Below are 26,363 nucleotides of genomic sequence, written 5' to 3' on the forward strand. Positions count from 1 at the left end.
TCCAGGGCAATTATGAAGTGATCCATCCCTCTCTCTCTTCTGGCTTCTGACATTCAGAGGTTTAGAGTCATCCTGAACATGGTGGTGTGTCCCTGACCATCATGGGTAATAGCTATTTATGGATCTACATGAACTTGTTTAAAAAAAAAAAACAACTATCACAACATTCCATGACAATGAGTTCCACAGGTTAGCTGTGCATCATGCGAAGAAGTACTTCTTCGTGTTTGTGTTAAACCTGCTACCTATTATTTTTATTGGGTGACCTCTGATTTATGTAGGAAAGGGTAAAAAACACTCCTCTATTCACTTTTTCCACACTGTTTATGATTTTATAGACCTCTATCAGATTCCGCCCCCTCCCAGTCCTCTCTTTTCTAAGCTGAACAGTCCTAATCTTTTTAGTTCCTTGTATGGAAGTTTCCATATATTTGATCACCTCTGCAGATTTTCTTTGAACCTTTTCCAGTTCTTTGGCGATGGGCTGACCAGAACCGGACACATTATTCCAGGTGTAGGCGCACCATATATTTATGTAGGAGCATTATGATTCTATGATTATGATATTTTCTGTCTTATTTTCTATACCTTTCCTAATCGTTCCTAACAGACTTTTAGCCTTTCTGACCGCTGCTGTGTATTGAGTGGACCTTTTAAGAGAGCTGTCCACAGTGATGCCAAGATCGCTTTCTTGGGTGGCAATAGCTAATTCAGAATCCATCACTGTGTATATATAGTTGGGATTATTTTTTCCAATGTTCATTACTTTGCACTTAACATTGAGTTTGATCTGCCATCTTGTTGCCCAATCACCCACCTTAGTGAGATTCCCGTATAAGTCCTCAGAGTCTGCTTTGGACTTGACTATCTTGAATTAATTCTGTATTGTCCAGAAACATTGCCATTCTGTTCGTCCCCTTTTGCAGATCATTCATTAATATGCTGAATAGATACAGATTGCTGGGGGACCCCATTGTTCACTTCTTTCCACTAGGAAAATTGATTATTTATTCCTACCCTTAAATAAACCCTTTAAACCTGTTTTATTTAGAAGACGACAAACAGGACTGTCTCGATCTCAGATCAAGTATAAAACATCAAGCTCCAGAAATTCATGAGCTATGCTGTCAAGTATCAGAGAGGTAGCCGTGTTAGCATAAGCTTCTGTGGGTAAATACCCACTTTGTCAGATGTCGCTTTATGAGCTATGTTGTTAGCTGAGGGACCAGCAGTCAGTTGCACCAGATGCTGCTCTCCTATGACAAGGAATCTTGTATTGGAGGAAGCAAGGAGAAGAGGGAAGAGAAGATTGATCTTTGGACAGATGCAGGAACTTGGATATAACCAGGTCTGCCATGTCCAGGTTGGCGAGACTAAGATCATGCTGGGTCTCTTCTGCCAAATCTCCATAAATATTTCAAGGATGAATGGAAATGTGGAGGAAAGGTGTAAGAGGAGCTCTGTCTTGTCAATGTAAAAAAAGGTGTCTAATACACATGGGATCCCTGCTTGCTCTCAAACAGATCTTCACATGAGCCACCAAAGGTCTGAATGCTCACTTGTGATGGATGATGTGTCCCCTTCCATTTGATGTAAGCAACTTAAAAAAAAAAAAAAGTGTCAAGTGCAGAGCAGATATTATTTTAATGAACCATCCACTTTGACCGATTACTTTCTGACAGAGGCAACACAATTATGTTTCTGATCTGTGGTGAAAAGTTTGTAAGCCAGCCTGATGGCTCTCTGCTCTAGCAAATTTATGTGGAGCTGCTGTTCATTAGGCTTCCGAAGACCCCAGACAGAGATCCTAAATGTGTTCCCCGACCTAGACTGGCGGCATTCATGACATTTGTTATCAGAACAGGCTGAGATAAATGCATTTTTTAAAAGACATTCCCTGGTTTTAGTCACTACCATAGTGAGGTCTGAGGGAGAAACGATAATAAAAATGGGACATGATAGAAGTATATAAAATAATGGTCTAGACAACGCAGATTAGAAGCTCCTGTGTTCCCTATCTCATAACACAAGAACAGGGGACATACAATGATATAAGGAAATACTCTTGTTTAATGCATAATTTAACTGTGGAACTCACTGCCATAGGATGTTGATGAGGCTACTACTTTAGCACACTTCAGAAAGAGAGCAAACATTTATACAGATAAAAAGAATATCTAAAGTTATAATGGCTAATATTAAAGAGTATGGAAGGATTATAAAATTTGTGCTTCAGAGTTTAACCCAATTTCTCATGGATTGGTAACTGGTTAAAAGATAGGAAACAAAGGGTATGTTTAAATGGTCAGTTTTCAGACTGGAGAGAGGTAAATAGTAGTTTCCCCCAGGGGTCTGTTCTGGGACCAGTCCTAGTCAACATATTCGTAATTGATCTGGAAAACAGTGAGGTGGCAAAATTTGCAGATGATACAAAATTACTAAAGATAGTTAAGACCCAGGCAGACTGCGAAGAGCTACAAAAGGATCTCTCAAAACTGGGTGACTGGGCAACAAAATGGCAGATGAAATTTCATGTTTATAAATGCAAAGTAATGCACATTGGAAAGCATAATCCCAACTATACCTATAAATAATGGGGTCTAAATTAGCTGTTACCACTCAAGAAAGAAATCTTGGAGCCACTGTGGATAGTTCTCTGACAACATCCACATGTGCAGTGGCAGTCAAAAAGGCAAACAGAATGCTGGGAATAATTAAGAAAGGGATTGATAATAGGACAGAAAATATCATGTTGCCTCTATATAATCCATGGTACGCCCACATCTTGAATAATATGTGCAGATGTGGTTGCCTCATCACAAAGATATATTGGAACTGAAAAAGGTTTAGAAAAGAGCAACAAAAATTATTAGGGGTATGGAATGGCTTCTATATGAGGAGAGATTAAGACTGGGACTTTTCAGTTTATGAAAGAGATGGCTAAGGGGAGATATGATTGAGGTCTATAAAATCATGACTGGTGTAGAGAAAGTAGATAAGGAAGTGTTGTTTACTACTTTTCATAACACAAGTGCTAAGGGTCAGCAGATGAAATTAATAGGCAACAGGTTTAAAACAAATAAAAGGAAGTATTTCTTCACACAACGCACAGTCAACCTGTGGAACTCCTTGCCAAAGAATGTTGTGAAGGCCAAGACTATAACAGGGCTCCAAAAAAAAAACAAAAAACAAACAAACCCTAGATAAATTCATGGAGGATAGGTCCATCAATGGCTGTTAGCCAGGATGGGCAGGAATGGTGTCCCTAGACTCTATTTGCCAGAAGCTGGGAATGAGCGACAGGGGACGGATCACTTGATGATTACCTGTTCTGCTTATTCCCCCTGGGGCACCTGGCATTGGCCACTATCAGAAGACAGGATACTGGGCTAGATGGACCTTTGGTCTGACCAAGTAGGGCCATTCTTATGTTATTTTAATTAGGAAATAGGATAAAATTTTCAGGTGTTGGGGGGGAAGAGGTGCAGATTATCCCACATCTGACTACTGAGGGCTCTCTCACCCCTTCCTGTGAAGCATCTAGTACTGACTACAGTCTAAACAACAAAGAGTCCTTGTGGCACTTTAGAGACTAACATGTTTATTTTGCTAGTCTCTAAGCTGCCACAAAGAATCCTCATTGTTTTTGCTGATACAGACTAACATGGCTACCACTCTGAAACCTGACTACAGTCTGAAACAGAATGCTAAACTAGATGGATCACATGTCTGATTTGGAAATTCCTAATTTTGGGTAAAAACATCAAAAATCTGAAAAAGTGAACTTTTCAGCCTAAAACTGACAATGAGATTTGTTTGTGTAATATGAAGCAAAAAGGGAGAGGTTGGTTCCAGCAGGAGGATGGGGCTTGAGGGAGCTCTCTGCTTCCCTTCAACTACTGCTCCAATGTGTTCAGTAGCAGCATGTCGTGACATATGATTTCTGTGGTGAGGTTCTACGGAGGTAATACCATGAAAAAGAAATTGATTTTATTATCTGAATAAGTGGAAGTCAGTATGGAACTACTGATCTGTTACGTACCAGCAAGATCAAAGTGTATCTGAAGTCATTTTAGTGTGCCACTGAGCTGGAAATCTATTTTCTCATAACTATGCTGAGGTGCAATAAAAAGATCTAAGCCCAACTTTAGTACGGCGATTATTTAAATCTTTAACAAAGCCTTAAAGAAAAAATAATAGATCAGTCCTATTGAATCTTATGTTATTCCTTACATAAGTAGAAAATCAATCATTTTGGTATACAATTAAAACAAAATCACTATTAGGGAAAATCTCTTTACATACAATTTTTTACATTTATTAGTCTGAATTGGGGACTCAGTAAAACACTTAAAAATGTAATGACTTTATAAATGGAATGTCCTGACAGTAAGTTCACTTGGAACAGGTGATCCTTCTAGAGTGAGTAAAGTGTGTAATTGTTACCAAACCACAGCAGGTATTTAAGGCAACAATCTAAATCAGACTAGCACATAGCAAGGCAATTATTATGCGCAGCAGAAAGGAAAATCTGATCAGCAATTTATGGAAACAACAGCATTTACAGAGAGTATATTTATAAAATATTTCCCTAATCCTGGTTATTTACTCAAGTTGATTTTGAAGGATGGCAAAATGGTATAGTTCAGTAACCAGGAAGTAGCTGAAGAATAGCATAGTCTGCAAGATGAGTCTGCCCCAGGAATTTGATTACTTACCAGTATGCGAAGTTGGAGTAAGGGGGGGAGGAGGAGGAGCTACGTCTTGCGTTCCCCTCAGCCTCCCAGAGGCAGTGGAGGGTAAACCACGTACTGCAGAATTTCGTGTATGTCTCAATCTTTCTTCTCGTTCTCTCCTTTCACGTTCAGCATCTTCAGCAGCTCTGCTTGCACCCTGTAAGTCATGAAACTAGTTAACAATTAGGATGAGTATTGAGCTTAGTACTCCATTTCATATAAATACTAATTACGAAAATAACATTTAACACATGGAGTGTGAAACGGAACCTGACAGTTTGTTCCTGCTCCTGTAAGTTCCCATAAAAACTATGGTATTGAATTTAATTTGTATTTCATTATAGCATCCAGATATTACAGTTATGAGGACTGGGGTGTCAGAAATCCTATCTAACATGTCCATTGTCATGGCATCTGGGTACCTCACAATAGTTACAAGTAATAGTAATTGCCTTCGTCCAAAAATTCAGAAGTTGACCTCATAAACCCCAGAACCTGCTTTGATGGGAAAATACCAATTAAAGATCTGGTTGTATTTGATCTTACTTTGTACCCTAAAGCTGATCACACTCGCAGATCACAAGAGGAGTGGAATTCATAGGTGAAGGCCTTGACTGAGAACACCCTTTTGCTGGGTCTGAAAAATACACCAGAAACAACCCTGCTGATATTAGGGCTTGTCTTCATTATGGGAAGATCGATGCTGACGTAATAGATGAAACAGGAGTCGATTTAGCGGGTCTAGTAAAGACCCGCTAAATCAATGGCAGAGCGCTCTCTGGTCGACTCCAGTAGTCCAGCTCTCTGAGAAGAGTAAGGAAAGTCAACTGAAAGGCGTCTCCCATCGACAGAGTGCAGTGAAGACACCAGGGTAAATCGACCTAAGCTACGTCAAATCCAGCTATGTTATTCACCTGGAGTAGCACAACTTGGGTTGAATTATCCCAGTAGTGAAGACCAGGCCTTAGTCATTGTGACAGGACATAGCTGAAAAGCAATCTTTAGGGTTCCATGTCACTCAAGACTTACATCAATCAGCACCTGAAGCTGCACTCTGAAGTATGAAACACTGGTATAATATACTCTTAGAAAAATCACCCTCTCAAGAGCTGAACCATTTCATTCTCCACAAGCTGAGTCCGCTTGAAATTCTTAGGGAAGCAACTGGCAGAGGACATTGCAGTAATTTAGTTTTTAAGTGAAAAACAAGGATCACCATTAGGTGAGCATCTGATTAGAAGCTGGTTCAAGCTACTGCCAACTTCCAAAAAATCCAGGAGTGGGGCACTTATCAAAGAATAATCTGAACTGGCAAACTAAGTTATGTAACTTGCACAAATTTCTGTAGCTCTCATTCAATCTATGTAAAATGCAACTGCTAAGTTTTCCTTACCAGATGATCTGATCACATCCCTGGCCCCCTCTGAATATGTAGAATGATTCCCTTCACTTATGTACTGCATCAACTTTTGCTGGCATGGGCTTCTATTGAGCACTTTTTTGTTCTTGTATCTTCTGTCAAGGGCGTCTAAGGGTTTGAATAATGACAACTGACACCCTCTTCGTCCATGCCTCTCAGCTATGACCAAGGTTTCTTTTATGTTGTCCTCTATGCATGCAATTCCATTGCTGAACTGATTTACAAAGCCACTTTCCCCTCTCATTTAAATCCCTCTTGAAGGTACACCTCTTTCTGGAGGCATAATAAAAGCAGCTGACAAAATCACTGACTTACTTCCTTCACTTATTTAACTTGTACTTTAAACTGCTCATCCATGCTGAAGGACTCAGTGCAAAGGTGGAGGAACATAAGAACATTGCAACTGAACTCTAAATTGGTCTCAGGGAAATACATGTGAAGTTGAACGGTGGATAATTAGAATTTCACTTAAAAACCAATCATATAACAAGCAGCACTCAGTCACCCCCTGATCATTTTGCTTATACATTTTATCCCTTTCCTCCACCCTTGATGATCCTTGGTTGTTTGTTTTTTTTCTTTTCAAGATTATAAGCCTTTCCAAGCAAGGTGTGTGTCATCTTCTATGTTTGGGAGGGACACAGCATGGGAACTAATGCAATATAAAGTTTTAAAAAATATTTGTTTTTGTAGATGTTTTATAAGCTTGGATAGTTTGCATTTTCTGATAACTAGATGCAGCACATTTTTCTCTGAATGATTTGAGATTTATAGTAATGAAACTGGGATGGGGAGCAGCAAGATCAGAAATTTTGTTTCAACAAATAGCTTGAAGAAAACTGGGATGGAGATTGCCAGAATTAGAGCTACAATAGCAGAATTATATTTTTCCAAACATTCCCTACATCTCTCCAGAATGCAGCACTGATCGGGTGTTCCAAGAGCGACAGGCTTGGCAACTTTGAAAACTCTTTCTGTACAAAAGCATAATGAAGACTCCAATAAATATTATTCTAAGCACAGAGATTCAATCAAAAGATTTCCTTCTTTGGGGAAGGCCACTTGTGCCAAATTTCTCCCTCGTGATCAATTATTCTCCTATTCCTCCTACTCTAGGTATTAGACATCCATTATTCTGGTACAGTAATTTCTAGTAATTACTGGTAATGTAAGCCTGGTCTCAGATTCATGCTTGAGCCCAGACCACCATTCCATCTACAAATAAATCTCTCAGAATGGTGGGAACAATGTAGTAGCACCTTCTGCAGTTTATATACTCTTGTGCTCCTTGAGGAGGGCAAACTATGGGCACACGAGTCCCATCAATGGCTCCAGCGCAATTTGGAAAACTCCATTCTCTCAAAATTAGCAGTTACTTCAGGAATATATTTTATGCTCGTCACCTTGAGGTAAACCATGCGCCTGATTGCCTCAGGAACCTCTGCCACCACTTTACTCACAGTTGACTTTCCAACACCAAACTGATTTGCAACAAACACGTAGCAGTCTGGGGTAGCCAATTTCCAGATGGCTATAGCAACCTGCTTTTGGACCAGTAAGGGTGGCTTCATGCATGTCTTTACACTAGCGGGTTGGGCAAACTTTCACAAAGCTCCAGAAACATAGCTTTCTTCATGCAAAAGTTCTGGAACCACTGCTGGTCACCCCAGGTCTGCATGATGTGATCCCATCAGTCTGTTCTTGTGGTCCTGCACCAAAAGCATTAGTCTACACAGGGGGCATCAGCAGCTATATGAAGTGTCATGAGCAGCCTTAGCCAGTGAGAGTCTGCCATGGCTGGGTACTCCCTCTCCTCTGCCTCCTCCTCCTGTCCATCATAATCTCTTTCAGTTGCTTTTGGTGGGCCAAAAAACACTGCCACAATGTCCACCAGCAGCTCACAGAAACTTTGCCCATTTCCTGACACAGGAGTGAAAACAAAAGCAAAATAAGTTCTTGAAAAGGCACCTCCTCCACGATGCTGGGAGCACAGAGACCAAAAAGACCGATCAGCAAGATATGTTGGCAGGATGTTCAAACTTGCTGGATGGATGGTCAAGTTTTCCCACAGTGCACTATCATTAAAGGGCTAGAGCAGATAGATTTCAGGAAGGCACCAGTGAGTCTGGGATATGGCTGGTTTGACTCAGGTCTGTGTGCTGCAGTATTGATCCTGGAGCCCCAGGTTCAAGCTCAGGTTAGAAAAATCTTAATAAAGGGTTAACAAACAGTGTAGACTGACCCTGGGTTAGAGAACCTAGGGCTTGAGAGCCAACTTACGTCCCACTAATCCTGGATTTACATTGCAGTGTTGCCATACTATGATCCCAGAGAGTGACAGAAATTAGATTTTCGATGTAAAGAATTAAATGTAACACATTTTCACCTACAAGTTAAGGAATAAATTTACTAGAGAGTTTCAACATTGATCTCATTTGAAAATTAACATCTTACCACCTATTAATTCATAATGGGGAATTCCAATTCCCCTTAAGATTTTATTGTTTGTGTAAGGAATGTACTAGTTGATTTGAACATCTCAATATTTCTTCAAGCCAATGCCCTCTCTCTTTACTAAAGAAATTAAGAGGCACTGTAGAAAATCTTCAAGCTTTCAGACCGCACTCAAACACCAAAAGAAGGGCCCTCAGAAATGTTGTTTGAACACAGGGAGTCTTGGGTAGCAGTCAAAATATACACTGTTAGCAAAGAAATCAAAACTTAAAATATATCCTAAATAGAAGAATAAATTCTTCTAATGGCCTCTTTGACTAAGTCAGTGATGTCATCTACTTACAAATTTGAGCATGTTCCAGTCAAATACATAGTCATAGGAGAAGCCTTGTCGGTGGAACAGGTTTCTGAATAACTGTCTTAGATAAGAATAGTCTGGTTTGTCATCAAAACGCAAAGAGCGGCAGAAATTCAGGTATGTAGCAAACTCGGCTGTAACAAGAGAGATCTAGTTTACTGGCTTCATATTTAGTTTTACATTAATTTTGGAACAAATTATTTACTGTTTTCTGGGATAGAACAATTTTATCATCCTTTTCTACATGCAACACTATCTTCCCAACTATTCCTTCAGACACATCAAGCAATCAAAAAGATGCAGCACCATTTTAGTTGCTACGCTATTAATTTTTCCCGGGGCAACTACACCGCTCCCTTGATATAACGCTGTTCTCAGGAGCCAAAAAAATCTTACCGCGTTATATCGAACTTGATTTGATCCACCAGAGCGTGCAGCCCTGCCCCACTGGAGCACTGCTTTACCAAGTTATATTCAAATTTGTGTTATATTGGGTGGTGTTATATCGGGGTAGAGGTGTATAATATTTACACTGCCAAGTCTACAGAAATTCTAAAGCCTAAAGACATTAAGATTTGGTTCAAGGATATAAATGTCACAGAAACCCCTGAACGAAAGGAAAAACAAAACCATAATGCTGGGACTTGGAGGAGACAGTACTGTGTCTCAATGGCACAGAGGTAGGGTGGAACAAGGAAATGGTAGAAAATAAGCTATTGAATGGACTCCACCTAAAAAGATGTGGACATCAAAGGAAGGATTTGTGTGACATTCCATATTTCATCACCAATCAGAAAGTAGGCAGAGACCCCACTTGCCAGCAGCAGAGAACATGTCCTGACGAAAGAGTACCCACCCAAACAGCTGAAGGTGGGAGAGGAAAGAACAGGTTATACTCTTACAGTAGCAATGCGGACAGTGGACAGGAAAAACGGTCTTATTTTGTGTGTGCCATTCACTGCTTATGAATGCATTTAAATCATACTTTTCTCTGGATAGAGGCAGTCTCTATTTACATAAAACTCCATGGAAGAGTGTTCATTTTTGCTACTGGACACATCTATGTATTTAAAATGCAAAATGTGGCATAGCCTGCATCTACATAAAGGCAATAAACATGGGGAATGTTTAAAACATTGAATAAGCCACACTGAAATATAAATACATATGACTGTGATTAATCATGATAATTTATTTTAGTTAATTGCGTAAGTGAACTGCAATTAACAGTTATAAACAATACCAATTGAAATTTATTAAAATATTTTTTTCTATATTTTCAATATGGATTTCAATTACAACACAGAATACAAAGTGCACAGTACTCACTTTATATTATTTTTTATTACAAATATGTACTATAAAAATGATGAAGAAAAGAAATAGTATTTTTCAATTCACCTCATATAGGTACTAAAGTGCAATCTCTATATTATGAAATGTAACTTACAAATTACAGATTTTTTTGGGTTACATAACTGCACTCAAAAACAAAACAGTGTAAAACTTTAGAGCTTAAAAGTCCACTCAGACCTACTTCTTATTCTGCCAATCGCTAAGACAAAGAAGTTTGTTTACATTGACAGGAAATATTGCTATCTGCTTCTTGTTTACAATGTCACCTGAAAGTGAGAACAGGCATTTGCATGGCACTTTTGCAGCTGCCATTGCAAGGTATTTACATGCCAGATATGCTAAACATTCATATGCCCCTTCATGCTTCAGCCACCATTCCAGAGGACATGTTTCCATGCTGATGATGCTTGTTAAAAAAAAAAAAGTCAATTAAATTTGTGACTGTATTCCTTGGGGGGAGAATTGTATGTCTCCTGCTGTTTTACCCGCATTCTGCATATATTTCATGATTAGCAATCTTGAATGATCACCAAGCAAATGCTCCTTTAAAGAACACTTTCACAGCAGATTTGACAAAACACAAAGAAGGTACCGACCTATTTTCTAAAAATAGGCACAGCACTCAACCCAAGGTTTCAGAAACTGAAGTGCCATCCAAAATCTCAGAGGAACAAGGGGTGGAGCATGCTTTTAGAAGTCTTAAAAGAGCAACACTCTGATGCAGAAACTACAGAATACAAACCACCAAAAAAGAAAATCAACTTTCTGCTGTTGACATCTGACTCAGATGATGAAAATGTACATGCATCAGTCCGTACTGCTTTGGATCATTATCAAGTAGAACCATCATCAGCATGAAAGTATGTCCTCTGGAATGGTGGTTGAAGCATGAAGGGATATATGAATCTTTAGCACATCTGGCACGTAAACCTCTTGCAACGCGAGCTACAACAGTACCATGCAAATGCCTTTTCTCACTTTCAGATGACACTGTAAACAAGAAATAGGCAGAATTATCTTCTGAAAATTGTAACCAAATTTGTTTTTCTGAGTGATTGGCTGACCAAAAAGTAGGACTTGTAAGCTCTAAAGTTTTACACTGTACCAAAAAAAACCTGCATTCAAAAATAAAACACAATTCTACATTTGTAAGTTCAACTTTCAGGATAAAGAGATTGCACTACAGTATTTGTATGAGGTGAATTGAAAAATATTTTTTTACTATGCAAATATTTGTAATAAAACAAATATAACTATAAACTGAGCACTGTACACTTTGTATTCTGTAATTGAAATGGAAATTAATATATTTGAAAATGTAAACATCCCAAAAATATTTAAAATAAATGGTATTCTATTGTTGCTTAACAGCACGATTAATTTTTTTAATCACATGATTAATCACGATTAATGTTTTTAATCGCTTGACAGCCCTTATATACATACACATATACATATATATACACATACACACACACAAGCTATAACTCTGAATATTTTTGTTACGTAGACATTACTATTCTACACCCTCCATGCAATAAATTATATATACAGTTATACATATACACAGTGACAGAGTTAAAGTTGCTTGAGAACTTTAGACTGCAAGCTTCCCATTTTTTATATTTTCAACTATAACGCAGCTTTATGTCTCCTTAAAATGAAATGCAGACAACTCAAATGAATGGTTCAGAGAAGACAGATGAGTATCTTCTGTTGTCTCTTGTAACACAAGAGCAAAGGGACATTCAATTAAATTGAAAGGTGGCAAAATTCAAAACATATGAAAAGAAATATGTTTTTCACACAATTCCAACTGTGGAAGTATCACCACAGGTAGTTGTTGAAGCCAAGAACTTAGCAAGATTCAAAGACTGGACACCTCTATAACTAACAAAAATGTTCACATTTTTAGTTAATGATTAACTGTGCAAGAGATTAAATCTCATGTGTCTGGGTTTAAAACAATTTGTAACAGCCAGATATTAGGAAGATAATTAATTTTTTTGGGGGGAGGGAAGGGACAGTGTGACAGGGCAGATCAAATATGGGGGAAAACACTAATCTAATGTAAGGTTTCTTGCATCTTCCTCTGAGGCATCTGGTGTTGGCCAGTCTCAAGAGACAGGATACTGGATCAGATGGACCATATATCCAATTCAGTATGGTAATTTCTATGCTCCATGTTCCCAAGTACAGCAGGTGCTATTGGTGTATCTGACTTTGCAATCCAGCCCACTCAAACAAAGGGATGAAAACCTGGAACTGGTCAACTCCTATAAATAATTATTTTTGTCTGTCTTCATACAGCACAGCATTTTTACATGAGCAAAAAGTATGCTATAAGTACAGAATCAGGAGACCAGGAGAGCCAAGTCACCCTCCAAGCCCCAATGAATGCACATTCAAATAAAATATAAATATTGAAGGTGAGGAGAGCCGGTCAAGGGACAAGGAGGGGTCCTGACAAGCAAGTGTGATATCCACGTACATGAACATTTAGCTCATCATGGAGTTTGATATGCCTATTTATGAAAATATGTCAAAGTAATCACCAAATTAATGTAGCTTAAAATGTAAATAGCGATTGAATGGTAGGTTCTGTCTCAACACATTTTAAAAAAAAGCTAACTTTGTCAATACACCATCAAAAGGATAACTTACAAGGATATCCTTTACACAAAACCTCAATGGGAGTAGACATTTTCTTTTCACTGATACGTTCATATTTCTGTCTTTTTGTTGCTGCCTTCAGTCCCTGCCAGGGGAGGGAGCCCAGGTTAAAATACATCAGTACATAGCCCAAGGACTCCAAGTCGTCTCTGCGAGACTGCTCTACAAGAGTATAAAAGTGGAGTTGTTAGGTTTGATGTTCTGGTGTTAAGGTACAAAAATGTTTATGTCACAAACTGTCACTGAAAACCTTACAAATACATAATATATGGCTGAAGAACAATAAGTCCATCTTAAACTCTGTGTGACTCTCCTCCCCCCACATTTGCACCCTTTCAGTTTTCTAATTTCCCCCCCAAATCAACAGGGTTCTGCACATTGTTGCCTAAAATATTTGCTGAAATTCTGGAATTTATTGGATGCAGCATTCAAAAGTTATTGCATGACACATAGACAGCATCAAGATGAGTGTAAGCCTTGCAAACTCAGCCAATTAATAGTAATAGGCATTTTCTTTCAATGCATCAGCTACAAAAGAATATCTGCTTGCTAAAAGGATTTATCCAGATTGTGTATTTCATTAACTGAAGACTCAAAATGACAGATAAATATTTTGCTAGACAGAAAGATATCTTCCTTCAGCTCACCAATTCCAAGATGAGTGTTTATAGATGCATAACGGGCAGTTCCTGTTAAGTTTTTATTTTCACGATATGGAATGTGCTGGTGAGTTCGAGCATCCCGATACTTCTTGGCTAACCCAAAGTCTATGATGTAGACCAGATTGCCTTTCTTTCCCAGACCCATCAGGAAGTTATCAGGTTTTACATCTCGGTGGATGAAGTTCTTAGAGTGGATATATTCAATCCGACTAATCTAGACACAGAGAAGAAATTAATTCAAGAGACGTGCATCAATTTCTGTTACTAGAAATAGTCTTAAAAACAAAACAGCTAAGGAAATTTGTCTATCATTTAAAATCTCAGATTAAAAGAAATGGATTTTACAAACATTGTTTACTTTTCACTAGGTTGTTTTCATATCTTTCTCCAGTTCCCTCACCTAAGTAAATTTCACATTTGTTTCTACTCAGCTTCACTTTCTGGCTGTTTTGCACTAGCACAATGTAACAACGTCTAGGTAGTAAACAATTCAGAAGAATATTTAAATTCTAACAAAAACTGTTTTAATTTAAACATTCATCAAAATTATTGATTTAAAGTTTTGCATTTACAAAAATAAATCTAATTTTGAGTGTTACAACCTTTAAAAGAGATAGCAAACCCCACCCACCTCTGAATTCCTGACAAGGGCTATAGCTCAGTAAACTCTCTTTGAAAACCTTACTATGACAAGTATATTTCATCATCAAGAGCTTTAAAGCAATTTCCTACCATTTGGTCAGCAAGCAACAGGACTGTCTTCAGACTGAATTTCCTTGAACAAAAATTGAATAGATCTTCAAGGCTTGGTCCCAACAACTCCATCACCATTACATTATAGTCTCCTTCAGCTCCACACCATTTAATTGTGGGAATACCCACTAGAACAGAGAAAAATAGTTTATTCGCAGTGCTTTTCATTGGAATTTTATAGGGTCATGAACGTGGACCTTCAAGACCCTTAAGACAGATTTAAAAAACACATTCTTCTGTAAATTTTAAATATTCCCAATGAGGGCTATTTTGTGTTTTCAATGATGTATTATATTTTACTCTATGTAAAGGCTTTTTGAGAACATAAACCTAAGATTCTGCAGAAGGATTAACACAAAATTTCTAGCAGGAGATATCTAAACTAGCATCCTCCTCTTTCAAAAAAGAACTGACACACATATTGGGCTTAGCATGTAATCCCATGCATTAGTGCTTTGTTGCATCAGGGCCTCAGACAACATTTCACACATTCATACAGTCGCTATGAGGGAGGTAAATAGCTCCATTATACAGATGGACAGCCTGTGACAAGTAAGTGACTGAGGTAAAGTGACAGACAGTGTGCTTGTCAGAACAAGCTTCAGAACTCAATTTCCTGATTTCTAGAACCAGGATCATAAATCACAATAAAAACATTTATCTGTGCTTAGTGTTTGAAATGGATTTTTTTTATTTGAAGCAGTTAAAAAAAAAAAATAGGTTAACTATATATTTAGGCCCCAAACCTCCACTGGGATAGGCTAGCATAATCCTCTGTGCCTGGACAGCATCCCACTGAAAATCAGTAAGATATCAGTATTGATTAACACCTCTTTTAAACTTTTAAAAAAGTGAACAGAGAAAGAGAGCTATATTTTAATATTTTTCTGAGTTGTGCTGACTAGATTATCATAGGATAGTGTTTGAGGCAAATCCTCGAACACAGAAAAACAGAAGGAAACCTCCCAATTTCCAAAAGGGAACCTGAACATTAATGTATCTGATATCTATGAACACAGACAAAAATACTCTTATTAGACAGAAACTTAAGTTTACCTCCTCCCTGCATCATTTTGTAGATTTTACTCTCTATGTGGAGCTGAGGATGTTTGGTTTTCACACATTCCAATTTGATGGCAACCTCCTCACCGGCAGCAATGTCGGTTCCTAAGAAAAGAAAAGGACAATCGATATTGAAACGCAAGAAAAGCAAGATATTTATTTCCAAATGTGTTTCCTGTATGGAAATTGATAATTTCAATAAAACAAGACACTGACAAACTGTTCTATATGATCATATGACAGACTGACAATATCCTGAGTAAACCATATGGAATTAAAATAAACTTTACAGAATTAAGTTAAACCTTACTGAGTTAGGGTTAATATCTTTGGAGTACATTGTATTAAAATACTACTGTACATGTGTTATTGTGGCATTGTATGTGCCTTCTCTAACAGGGAGGGGGATGCTAATCTAGTTCCTCTATTATTTGTCCTTTGAAGCCACACCATGGAGAGGTACCCATATACTAGTTTAAACTGGATTCTCTATTAACCAACAGACAAGGGTTTTTGAACAAATAGGCTGGTTATAAACTGCCCCATGGCAGAGGGCCCCAATCCTTAGGGAGGTTGGAAAGAGTTGGCCTACTGAGCCCCTGGAGACTGGGTGCTTGTTCTGAGCTGAAGCTGTGATGAACTGGTAACCACAAAGAATCCCATGGGGTTGGAAGGCAGAGGTTGTTGAATGACTGCTCCTTCCACAATCTACATTAGGGTGAACTTTGGTGAGCTTATTGACATTCATATAGGTTCTTTTATTATTTTTGTTTTCTCTAGAATGCTTTTTACCTTAAGAATAAAGTGGGTTTGAATAAGAAGTGCTGTTTGGTATCTTATAACTTTAGCAACTGCACCTGTTAACTATTTCTGAAGAGAAAGCAAGCAGGTGTTGTTGGGCAACCTGTCTGTGCTGGGAACAACAGTGAAGGTAGGAACTTCCCATTCTTGGTTCTGTATTACTACAGCTTCTAACCCAATATTAGAAGTGTCATGTATAACTGAAATGATTTATCAAAATTATGTTTGATCAAAACAGGCTTTTTCTTTTTAAGGTTTATTATGGAAGTACCAATATCACTGAATCCCTTTATACCTATTGGGTTTCCGGCATTGAATCCCTTTATAAACCCCACGGTAAAACTTGGTTAGACCAATAGTGGATTGGATCTGCTCTTACACCATAAAAGAGCCAATGAAAATAGCTAATTTATTCTTACAAGCTCTGGCAAATGTTTGGAACCCAATTAACTTCAAGTCAACGTAGTATTAATGTTCTCCATAGCATAGGAATCTTGGCATTTAGCCAGGAAAGCAATATGGCAGTGTGCCTCAGTTTCCCTTTTTTAATACGGCACATTAGATCTGGAATGTCTTTTCTGCCGAGAAAAAGTTCCAAGGCTGGTTGCAGGCACTAGCTTTGAAATTTCAGTATCACAAGGCCTTTAAACAGTGTGTTCTTATGGATCACTCTTAACATGTTCAAGAGTTTTTCCAAAAGATTAGGCATATTGTATACTTTTACAGTTCTTGGTATTGGCCACACATTAGCTACAAGAGTTAACATCAAATCTATTACGAGTGTATAAGTACAAACATTTTTGTGATGCCATGCCTTTGGCTCAATACCATTGGGATTTTGGCGTTTTACAGTTAACCTGTGGCTTCTATTTGCAAGATTATTTAAATTAATGGAGATATCCTATCTCCTAGAACTGGAAGGGACCTTGAAAGGTCATCAAGTCCAGCCCCCTGCCTTTACTAGCAGGATCAAGTACTGATTTTGCCCCAGATCCCTAAGTGGCCCCCTCAAGGATTGAACTCACAACTCTGGGTTTAGCAGGCCAATGCTCAAACCACTCACTGAGCTATCCCTTTCCCTTATGTTTTTCCCTTTCTCCCTGCTCTGGAGGGTCAAAATCTGAGCTCTCTTGTGTAACAGAATCCATTCACTGGGTGAGTGTGTCCTCTTTGCTAATAGCTACAGGTATGTCTTTCTCCCCTACCATTAGTCAGGTAATTTACGACAACACAGATACTAGCTTGTTTACTAGTTTTCAGATTCTTAACCTTTACTAATTTCAAGGCTGGAAAGAGATACCATCCATTTTCACTAGCACGTTAGACTCAAGGTTCTTTTGTCCTTCCATTACCAACCTCTGCTTCCACATGGAATCAGATGCTGAGTCCACTAAGAGACTCCATGACAAATCCAAAGTATCTAGAGATGAGAGTTTACTTGCCGTCTACTGTATTCTTGAGAGATTAACTGCATTGCTGTCCTGCTCTGTAGATTCAGCTACCCAGTCTTCCCTCTGAACCTGAGATACAGACTGTTCAACATGGAGACATTCCTGTTCTAACAACATTGTCTTCCCAACAAGTTGGTTATCATAGGGCTGTTCGAATTCCCTGACACTCTTCATTCCATTTAAAACATTCTCAAAGCTATCCACACTGTTAGTGGGTAAACACAGTTAAACCACCTTAATGCTCTCCTTGTGCCCTAGTCATAATATCAACCTGATTAAACAGAGTTGTCATATCTTTACTCAGCAACATACTAGCAATAGGCAAAATAGACGCACCAGAATTGCCTGGTCCCTTGGACTTTGTTATGACACTAACTGGGTGTGACCTAGTTACCATGTCATTCTCCCCAGGAGAGACAAACTTAGGAACATTTCCTTCCTGGGCTTCAGTTGAATCCAGAACCAGTTCTGGTATAACTGATAAATTTTCAACCACCATAGGCTGACAAGTGTCTTCTGTTTGCTTCACAGACAAAGAGCTAGAAACACAGCAGGCACACTGCTGTTTTTAACAGAGGGTATGTCTACACTACGGGATTATTCCGATTTTACAGAAATCGTTTTTTTAAAACAGATTGTACAAAGTCGAGTGCACGCAGCCACACTAAGCACGTTAATTCGGCAGTGTGCGTCCATGTACCAAGGCTAGCATCGATTTCCGAGCATTGCACTGTGCGTAGCTATCCCATAGTTCCCGCAGTCTCCCCCGCCCATTGGAATTCTGGGTTGAGATTCCAATGCATGATGGGGCAAAAACAGTGTCACAGGTGATTCTGGGTAAATGTCGTCACTCAATTCTTCCTCTGTGAAAGCAATAGCAGACAATCATTTAGTGTCCTTTTTCCCCGGATTGCCCTGGCAGATGCCATAGCATGGCAACCATGGAGCCCGTTTTGCCTTTTGTCACTGTCACCGTATGCGCACTGGATGCTGCTGACAGACGCAGTACTGCAATGCTACACAGCAGCATCCATTTGCCTTTGCAAGGTAGCAGAGACGGCTACCAGTCCTAGTGCACCGTCTGCTGCTTTGGAAATTGGCGATGACGGTTACCAGTCCTTTTGTACCGTCTGCTGCTGTCATGAGTGCTCCTGGCTGGCCTCAGTGAGGTCGGCTGGGGGCGCATGGACAAAAATGGGAATGACTACCCAGGTCATTCCCTTCTTTATGTTTTGTCTAAAAATAGAGTGAGTCCTGCCTAGAATATGGGGCAAGTCTACTAGAAAACCAGAGAGCACAGCCGCTCTTGGTCAGAGTCCCAGATATCCCGCAGAAATGATGAGCTGCATGCCATTCTAGGGGGTGCCCCTGCAACAACCACACCCGTTGCTTCCCTCCTCCCACACCCCTCCTGGGCTACCAAGGCAGTGTCCCCTCATTTGTGTGATGAAGTAATAAAGAATGCAGGAATAAGAAACACTGACTTTTTAGTGAGATAAAATAAGGGGGAGGCAGCCTCCAGCTGCTATGATAGTCCAGAATCTTCATTAGACATGAAAGGGCGAGGGGGAAGAGCTCAGCCTCCAGCTGCTATGATGAGGACGGTTACCAAGCCTTTTGCACCGTCTGCCTCTCCAGGAGAAGCTTAAAGAAGGGAATGACTGGGAGTCATTCCCATTTTTGCCCAGGTGCCCCCGGCTGACCTCACCGAGGCCAGCCAGGAGCACTCACGGGATGATGAGGATGGTTTTCAATCATTCTGTACCGTCTGCCATCAGAAAAGGAAGGGGAGGGGATGCTGCTGTTCAACGCCGCAGCACCGCGTCTACCAGCAGCATGTAGTAGACATACGGTGACATTGAAAAAAGGCGAGAAACGATTTTTTTTCTCTTTTCTTTCATGGGGGGGTGGGGGGTAAATTGACGACATATACCCTGAATCTCCTGCGACAATGTTTTTGACCCTTCAGGCACTGGGAGCTCAGCCAAGAATGCAAATGCTTTTCGGAGACTGGGGGATAGCTGGAGTCCTCAGTGCCCCCTCCCTCCCTCCATGTGCATCCATTTGATTCTTTGGCTTTCCGTTACACTTGTGACGCAGAACTGTGTTGAGTCCCTGCTGTGGCCTCTGCCTGGAGATTTTTTCAAACGCTTTGGCATTTCGTCTCCTGGACTGGAGCTCTGATAGAACGGATTTGTCTCCCCATAAAGTGATCAGATCCAGTATCTCCCATATAGTCCATGCTGATCAGCGCTCCACGCTGGGCAAACGGGAAATGAAACTCAAAAGTTCACGGGGCTTTTCCTGTCTACCTGGCCAGTGCATCCGAGTTCAGATTGCTGTCCAGAGCAGTCACAATGGTGCACTATGGGATAGCGCCCAGAGGCCAATACCGTCGAATTGCGGCCACACTAACCCTAATCCGACATGGCAATACCGATTTCAGCGCTACTCTCCTCATCGGGGAGAACAGATATCGGTATTAAGAGCCCTTTATATCAAAATAAAGGGCTTCGTTGTGTGGACAGTGCAAAATTCGGCTTAACGGTGCTAAATTCGGTATAAACGCATAGTGTAGACCTGGCCAGACAAACAACTGGAGAGATCCTTTCCTTGTCCCAGCACCCATGGCTGATTTCATACATATACTTGGAAAGTGGGACAGCTTCCTTAACAGACAACATATTACAACAAAGCTTAAACCTGTTCTTCATAATAATTTAAAAAACAATACTAGCAGCCTATTTAATTTTAAAAACAGCAAAAAATATCCACCTCCCTTTCCATTTCTTATGAGTTTCGAAATTTCAGTCTCCTCAGTGTGGTAGATATGCTTGCTTTGATCTGTTTAGCACTTGGAACTCCAGGGTAGGGACAGCTCTGTCCGCCAATAGGGATTTTTTTCTTGAGAACTCCCTGTAACATTTTGCGAACCCCCAGGGGTTCATGAACCCCAGTTTGGGAACCCCTGATCCACACCTAGAGCAGATGCTGATGACTGAGGGAAGAAGTCAGTCACAGAAGGGAACAGGGTGGATTGATTTAAATCATTTATTTAAATCATCTTGATTTAAATCACCAAGTGGAAAGCCTCAGTTTAAATAATTGATTGTAATCAAGTTTTCCATGTGTACATCATTTATTTTCTAAAGAAAGGTGCATTCTTATTGGTTGATATAACCACTAAAACATGTTGATTTACAGCTCAATCATGCCTTTACACCATATTTGGTAATATTCTTTGCAACCTAAGAAGGTACACTATAACTACAACATTTAAGCAATTTTATATTTTAATATTTTCAGATTCTTATTCATTGTATATTTTAGTATGCTAGAAAATATTTACTAGATAATTAAGTTTTAGCACATGATTTGTGTCAAGATGCATTAGGATAACAGGAATTTAAACAAGCAAAAGACCACAAAGCTTCTTATTATTAAACAAAACAAGACCTTAATACAGTATGTGACCTGCTGTGCCATATTTACCTCAAAAGTTAGTTTTTTTCCATATATTCTTTATTTATATGGAAAAGATTTTGATAGAATCTCATGGATTCAGCCCATTTTTTTATTTAAATCTTTGAAGAGAGAAATTTAGGCCCTAACATATTTTATAATAAATTCAGATTTAATTTTAAACAGTATTATTTTTAAAAAGAAACTATAATTTAAACAAAATTTTAAAATCCATTTTTATTTTTTTTTCAAAATAATCATCAATTTTTATTCATGCTATAAAGGAAGTAATCAGGTGATACATTTTCTATTCTGGATCATGATCTTTCCCTCTATCTAGACACATTTCAAATATAGCAAGCATGAGAGTAAATTAACCACTGGAACCACATGCCAAGGGCTGTGGTGGATTCTCCAACACTGAATTTTTAAATCAGCACTGGATGTTTGTCTAAAAGATATGCTCTAGAAATTATTTTGGGGAAGTTCTATTGGCTGTTACACAAGAGGTCAAATTAGATGATGACAATGGTCTCTTTTGGCCCTGGAATTTATTAATATGAATAAGCCTGCTACTTTGGATAAAAGTGTCACTTTGAGATCCAGCCAGACGTGGCCTAGCTCCCTAAATACAACTAAAAGAACGAGGAGTACTTATGACACCTTAGAGACTAACAAATTTATTTGGACGTAAGTTTTCGTGGGCTAAAACCCATTTCATTGGATGCATGTAGTGGAAGATACAGTAAGAAGATATATATACACAGAGAACAGGAAAAATGGGTGTTGCCATATCAATGCTAACGAGACAAATCAATTAAGATAGGCTATTATCAGCAGGAGAAAAAAAAACTTTTGTAGTGATAATCAGGATGGCCCATTTCAAACAGTTGACAAGAAGTTATGAGTAACAGTAGGGGAAAAATTAGCATGGGGAAATAGTTTTTACTTTGTGTAATGACCCATTCACTCCTAGTCTTTATTCAAGCCTAATTTGACGGTGTCCAGTTTGCAAATTAATTCCAGTTCTGAAGTTTCTCATTGGGAGTCTGTGTTTGAAGTTTTTTTGTTGGAGAATTGCGACTTTTAGGTCTGTAATTGAGTGACCAGGGAGGTTGAAATGTTCTCCGACTGTTTATTGAATGTTATATAATTCTTGATGTTTGATTTGTGTCCATTTATTCTTTTGTGTAGAGAATGTCCAGTATGGCCAATGTACATCGCAGACGGGCATTGCTGGCACATGGGCATGTGACACTGCACCCCCACATTTGTCCTAGTAATATTATTATAATATGGTTATGGCATAATTATGATGCATTTTGTGCAAGTCAAGTCATGTGAGGTGTCAGTAGAAAAGTTATGATTTGCTGAATATGATATCCTATTTGTACGTATGCCTCATTTTTGCATCTGAAGTTATAAATGCTGACTACGTATCTGTACTTCAAATGTAATTACATCTGGGTTAAACCCACTAGACAAGATGCTTTCAGTCTAGACAGCTGGTTTGGATGGGCCTAGTCAGGGCAATGAGCCATTAGGGAAAACAATAGGCCTTAGCAGAAGCTTATCTCCCACCTGGTGAGCCTTCCTAAGGCTACGTCTACACTACAGCATAAAATCGAAATTACTAAAACCGGTTTTATAAAACCGATATTATAAAATCGATTTTATGCGTCCACACTACGGCACATTAATTCGGTGGTGTGCGTCCATGGTCCTAGGCTACCATCGATTTCCAGAGCGGTGCACTCTGGGTAGCTACATTAAAGGAATGAGACCAATAACTTCGATTTCCATCCACACTAACCCTAAATCGATATAGTAATATCGATTTTAGGGTTACTCCTCTCGTTGGGGAGGAGTACAGAAATCGATTTTAAGAGCCCTTAAAATCGATTTAAAGTGCCTTGTAGTGTGGACGAGTACAGAGTTAAATCCATTTAACGCTGTTTAAATCGATTTAACTGTGTCGTGTGGACCAGGCCTGAGAAGGCTATAGCCAGCCTGTAAGTAATGGTTGCTATGAGTACAAGCATATGTGACCAGAACACATGATTCTGGACACCATCTTGGGATATCAGTTTCCACAAACAGGTCTGAGAGCCAGGTTTTGAAACAAAGGGTTCCCACCATATGCTACAGCTATATGAGACAAGGAGTGCCATCATCCATGGTTCTTCACTCCACAAACAAGAAGACTCCTAGAAACACCTGCAGAATGAAGACTGAACTGGGGGAAGTGCTGGACCCAAGCTAAAGGGATTTCTAGCCTGTGTATGAAACACCTGGGGATTCCAAGGTGCAAAGCAAGTGTAGCTGTGCCTTAAGAATCTACAAGTCTGCCTGTATCATCAGTTAGGGTCAGAATCTGCTATTCATATCCAATCTATTTAGTATATTACGCTTAGTTTTGGTTTTTTGTTTATTTGCTAGGTAATCTGCTTTATCTGTTTGCCATCACTTAAAATATATTTTTTGTAGTTAATAAACTTGCTTTTGTTTTAATATAAACCAGTGAGCTTTGACTGGAGTGACGGAGAAAAATCTCTGCTTGGTTATCACAAGTGTGCATTGTTCTCTTCATATTGAGGAAGAGGTGGAATGGGTATTTAACTCATATACCAGATTTGACCAGGGCAAGATGCTACTGCTCTGGAGTACTAGGCTGAGAAAGTGATGGTTAGAGAGCCTGCATGTAACTGCATGTAATTGTGTGTCCCTACCTGTGTGAATGCTGGTGAACGTGCAGGCTGGAGGGCTTTGCAGCTTGTCTCAACAACAAAGTATGAGAGTGCACCCAGGCTTGTGTGTCAGAGTGCTCAGTGGTACCCCAGTTCCAGGTGGCACCCCGGCGGAACCCGTCACAGAGGGTTCCTGAGATATACCCCGAAAAACAACTTTTCTTAAGATTGACAGATTTTATCAACTTTTCTCCAAAGCCATGGTTTCATTGCCCAAATGGACTCAATCACTCAACATTTACCCCAGCTAGTGCATGGCAACCACTAACTCTTTAAAGAAACAAACATTGAAAACAGTATTCAAAAAAAATTTTTGGCCCCGCAGATAGGCATGAGCCTAATGCTCAAATGCCAAACGGATTACGCTGCTCAGATGCAGCCAGATTTCCCAAGAGAACTGTGAGCCAGTCATGATTCTGAGTAGGTCGTGGGGGCAGTGCCGGAGCGGCGGTTTCCCTCATGGGCTTTGTAATAGGCACTCCGCAGCTTCTTCACTTTAACCCTGCACTGCAGCGCGTCCCGGTCATGGCCCCTTTCCAGCATGGCCCTTGATATCTGCCCATAGGTATCGTAATACCTATGGCTGGAGCGCAGCTGGGACTGCTCCATGCTGGGGCTCGTTTGCCACGTCGAGCCATGGTCACCTGGAAAGATTCACTGATTGCACTCCACACCTGGCTGAGCAAACAGAAAGGGGATTTTGAAAATTCTCGGGGCATTTAAAGGGCGGGTCACCTGAGGCCAGGGCAGTAGAGCGGAGTGGCTGAATAGGCATTCTAGGATACCTCTGGAGGCCAATAAGAAGCTTTTGGTGGCCACACTGGCAGAGCAGCGCTGCATCAGCAGCGCTATAGTTGTTATTCCCCAGGCCGAGGTGGAGTATAACCAGTGCTGTAGCCAGGGAGATACAGCGCTGTATGTGCCTTGCAAGTGTGGACAGTGAGTTGCAGCGCTGTAAAGCCACTACCAGTGATGCAACTCTCCAGTGTAGCCAAATTACATATCTTAGATTGAATTCCCCCTATAGTGTAGACAAGGCCTTAGGTACACAGGCCTCAAACTCCACCCAAAAACCCATAGGTATCCAGTGCAGATTCTGGAGTACTGGTATTACATGTACCACATTCTTCAACCTTCTAGATGAATACATTAACAGAGCCCAAGAATCCTGATCTCTGTCTATAAATACTGCAGACCTTCAGCTAGAAACATGAAGACTTCATTACATATGTGTTCTGTTCAAGGATAATCAATATTCAGTGCCTGTGAACAAGTGATTTTAGTTTAGAAGTTATTTCTGAGGAACAGCTGTCCATTGCAATAAGAAATATTGTCACGTAGAAAAGTAAATTAATTTATTTGTATACAGATGCAGCTGATACACACACACAAATCAGTGATATTCTTTTTAATTTAAGTGGCTACAATTTTCCAGCAGCGGTTGCAGTAAAGTATGTTTTTCTGGCTCATCTTTACTCCAATTTTTGAAAGCAGATGCCTGTGCTAACATGCTACATATTGGATTTTTTACAAATCCAATATGTAGCATGTTAGCACAGGTGTCTGCTTACAAAAATTGGAATAGCCTTCCAAAGATAAAAATCCAGACACCGTTTTTTAGAACACATTAAAAATGTGTTTTAAAAGATGCAATTTCTCAAGTCTGCTTATGATTTAAATTATTAATTGAATCCAGAGGCACCAGTCAGAACTGAGGAACCACTATAATAGGTGCTGTGTAAACAAAAAGGAAGAGACAATCCCTGCCATGAAGAATTTACACTTAAGCCAAGACTGGGTACCTGAGACACACAAGACATGAAAAGTCACATAGGCCAACTATAGTATAATGGTTTAAAAAGGGTTTGATTTTTTTGCCCATACCTAATTATTATTAGTTGGCCAATTTCTTATAGGCCAATCAGAAATGTAAACAAAGTCACAGCAGTTTCATCAACTCTATAGCAATTATAATGGTATCTAGCACCAATGTTCATATTTCATTTTCAAGTCACTTTACACACTCGTCAAATGGTGAGTCAGTATCCTTATTCATTTTACAGATGAGAAGAGAGTGGAGCAGGGTGCGAAAACAGCTTGTCCAATGTCACCAAGGGAGTAAATCACCAAAAAACGTGTATAGAATGCAGGAGATCTGGCTGTCAACTCTGACTAAATTAGAGCACGATGCTTCAATGCGAATTTAGTTTCTCCTCCGTACGTGGCAACAAGAAGTTCCCTGAGATTTGGGGGCATTTCTTTGGCAGTAGAACAGCTCGGGCGACACCGGAGGATGAACTGACTCCCACCCCACCTCCCTGCTCCCTATCCCGGCCCGAGCGAACACAGTGAGAGACTTCCGAGAGGCCTCAGCCTTCGTGAAAGGCCGGTGAGCCCCAAGGCAGCTGCTCAAACACCGCAGAGACAG

At 39.7% G+C, this 26,363-nt stretch overlaps 1 protein-coding gene across 7 annotated transcripts in view; it reads right to left on the reverse strand.

Annotated features, from left to right (window-relative positions):
- CSNK1D (casein kinase 1 delta) overlaps positions 1-26,363 on the reverse strand; it is a 103,051-nt gene that overhangs the window by 76,369 nt on the left and 319 nt on the right. For all 7 annotated transcript variants that reach the window (XM_050919995.1, XM_050919992.1, XM_050919993.1 and 4 more), the window contains exons 2-7: positions 15,469-15,579; positions 14,392-14,540; positions 13,645-13,873; positions 12,989-13,159; positions 8,954-9,102; positions 4,719-4,893 (exon numbers count right to left, since the gene is read on the reverse strand). In XM_050919995.1, the coding sequence (XP_050775952.1) occupies positions 4,719-4,893; positions 8,954-9,102; positions 12,989-13,159; positions 13,645-13,873; positions 14,392-14,540; positions 15,469-15,579 (984 nt within the window). The remainder of the gene's footprint in view (positions 1-4,718; positions 4,894-8,953; positions 9,103-12,988; positions 13,160-13,644; positions 13,874-14,391; positions 14,541-15,468; positions 15,580-26,363) is intronic.

The sequence above is a fragment of the Gopherus flavomarginatus genome, chromosome 12 (assembly GCF_025201925.1).
Source record: "Gopherus flavomarginatus isolate rGopFla2 chromosome 12, rGopFla2.mat.asm, whole genome shotgun sequence".
NCBI lineage: Eukaryota > Metazoa > Chordata > Testudines > Testudinidae > Gopherus > Gopherus flavomarginatus.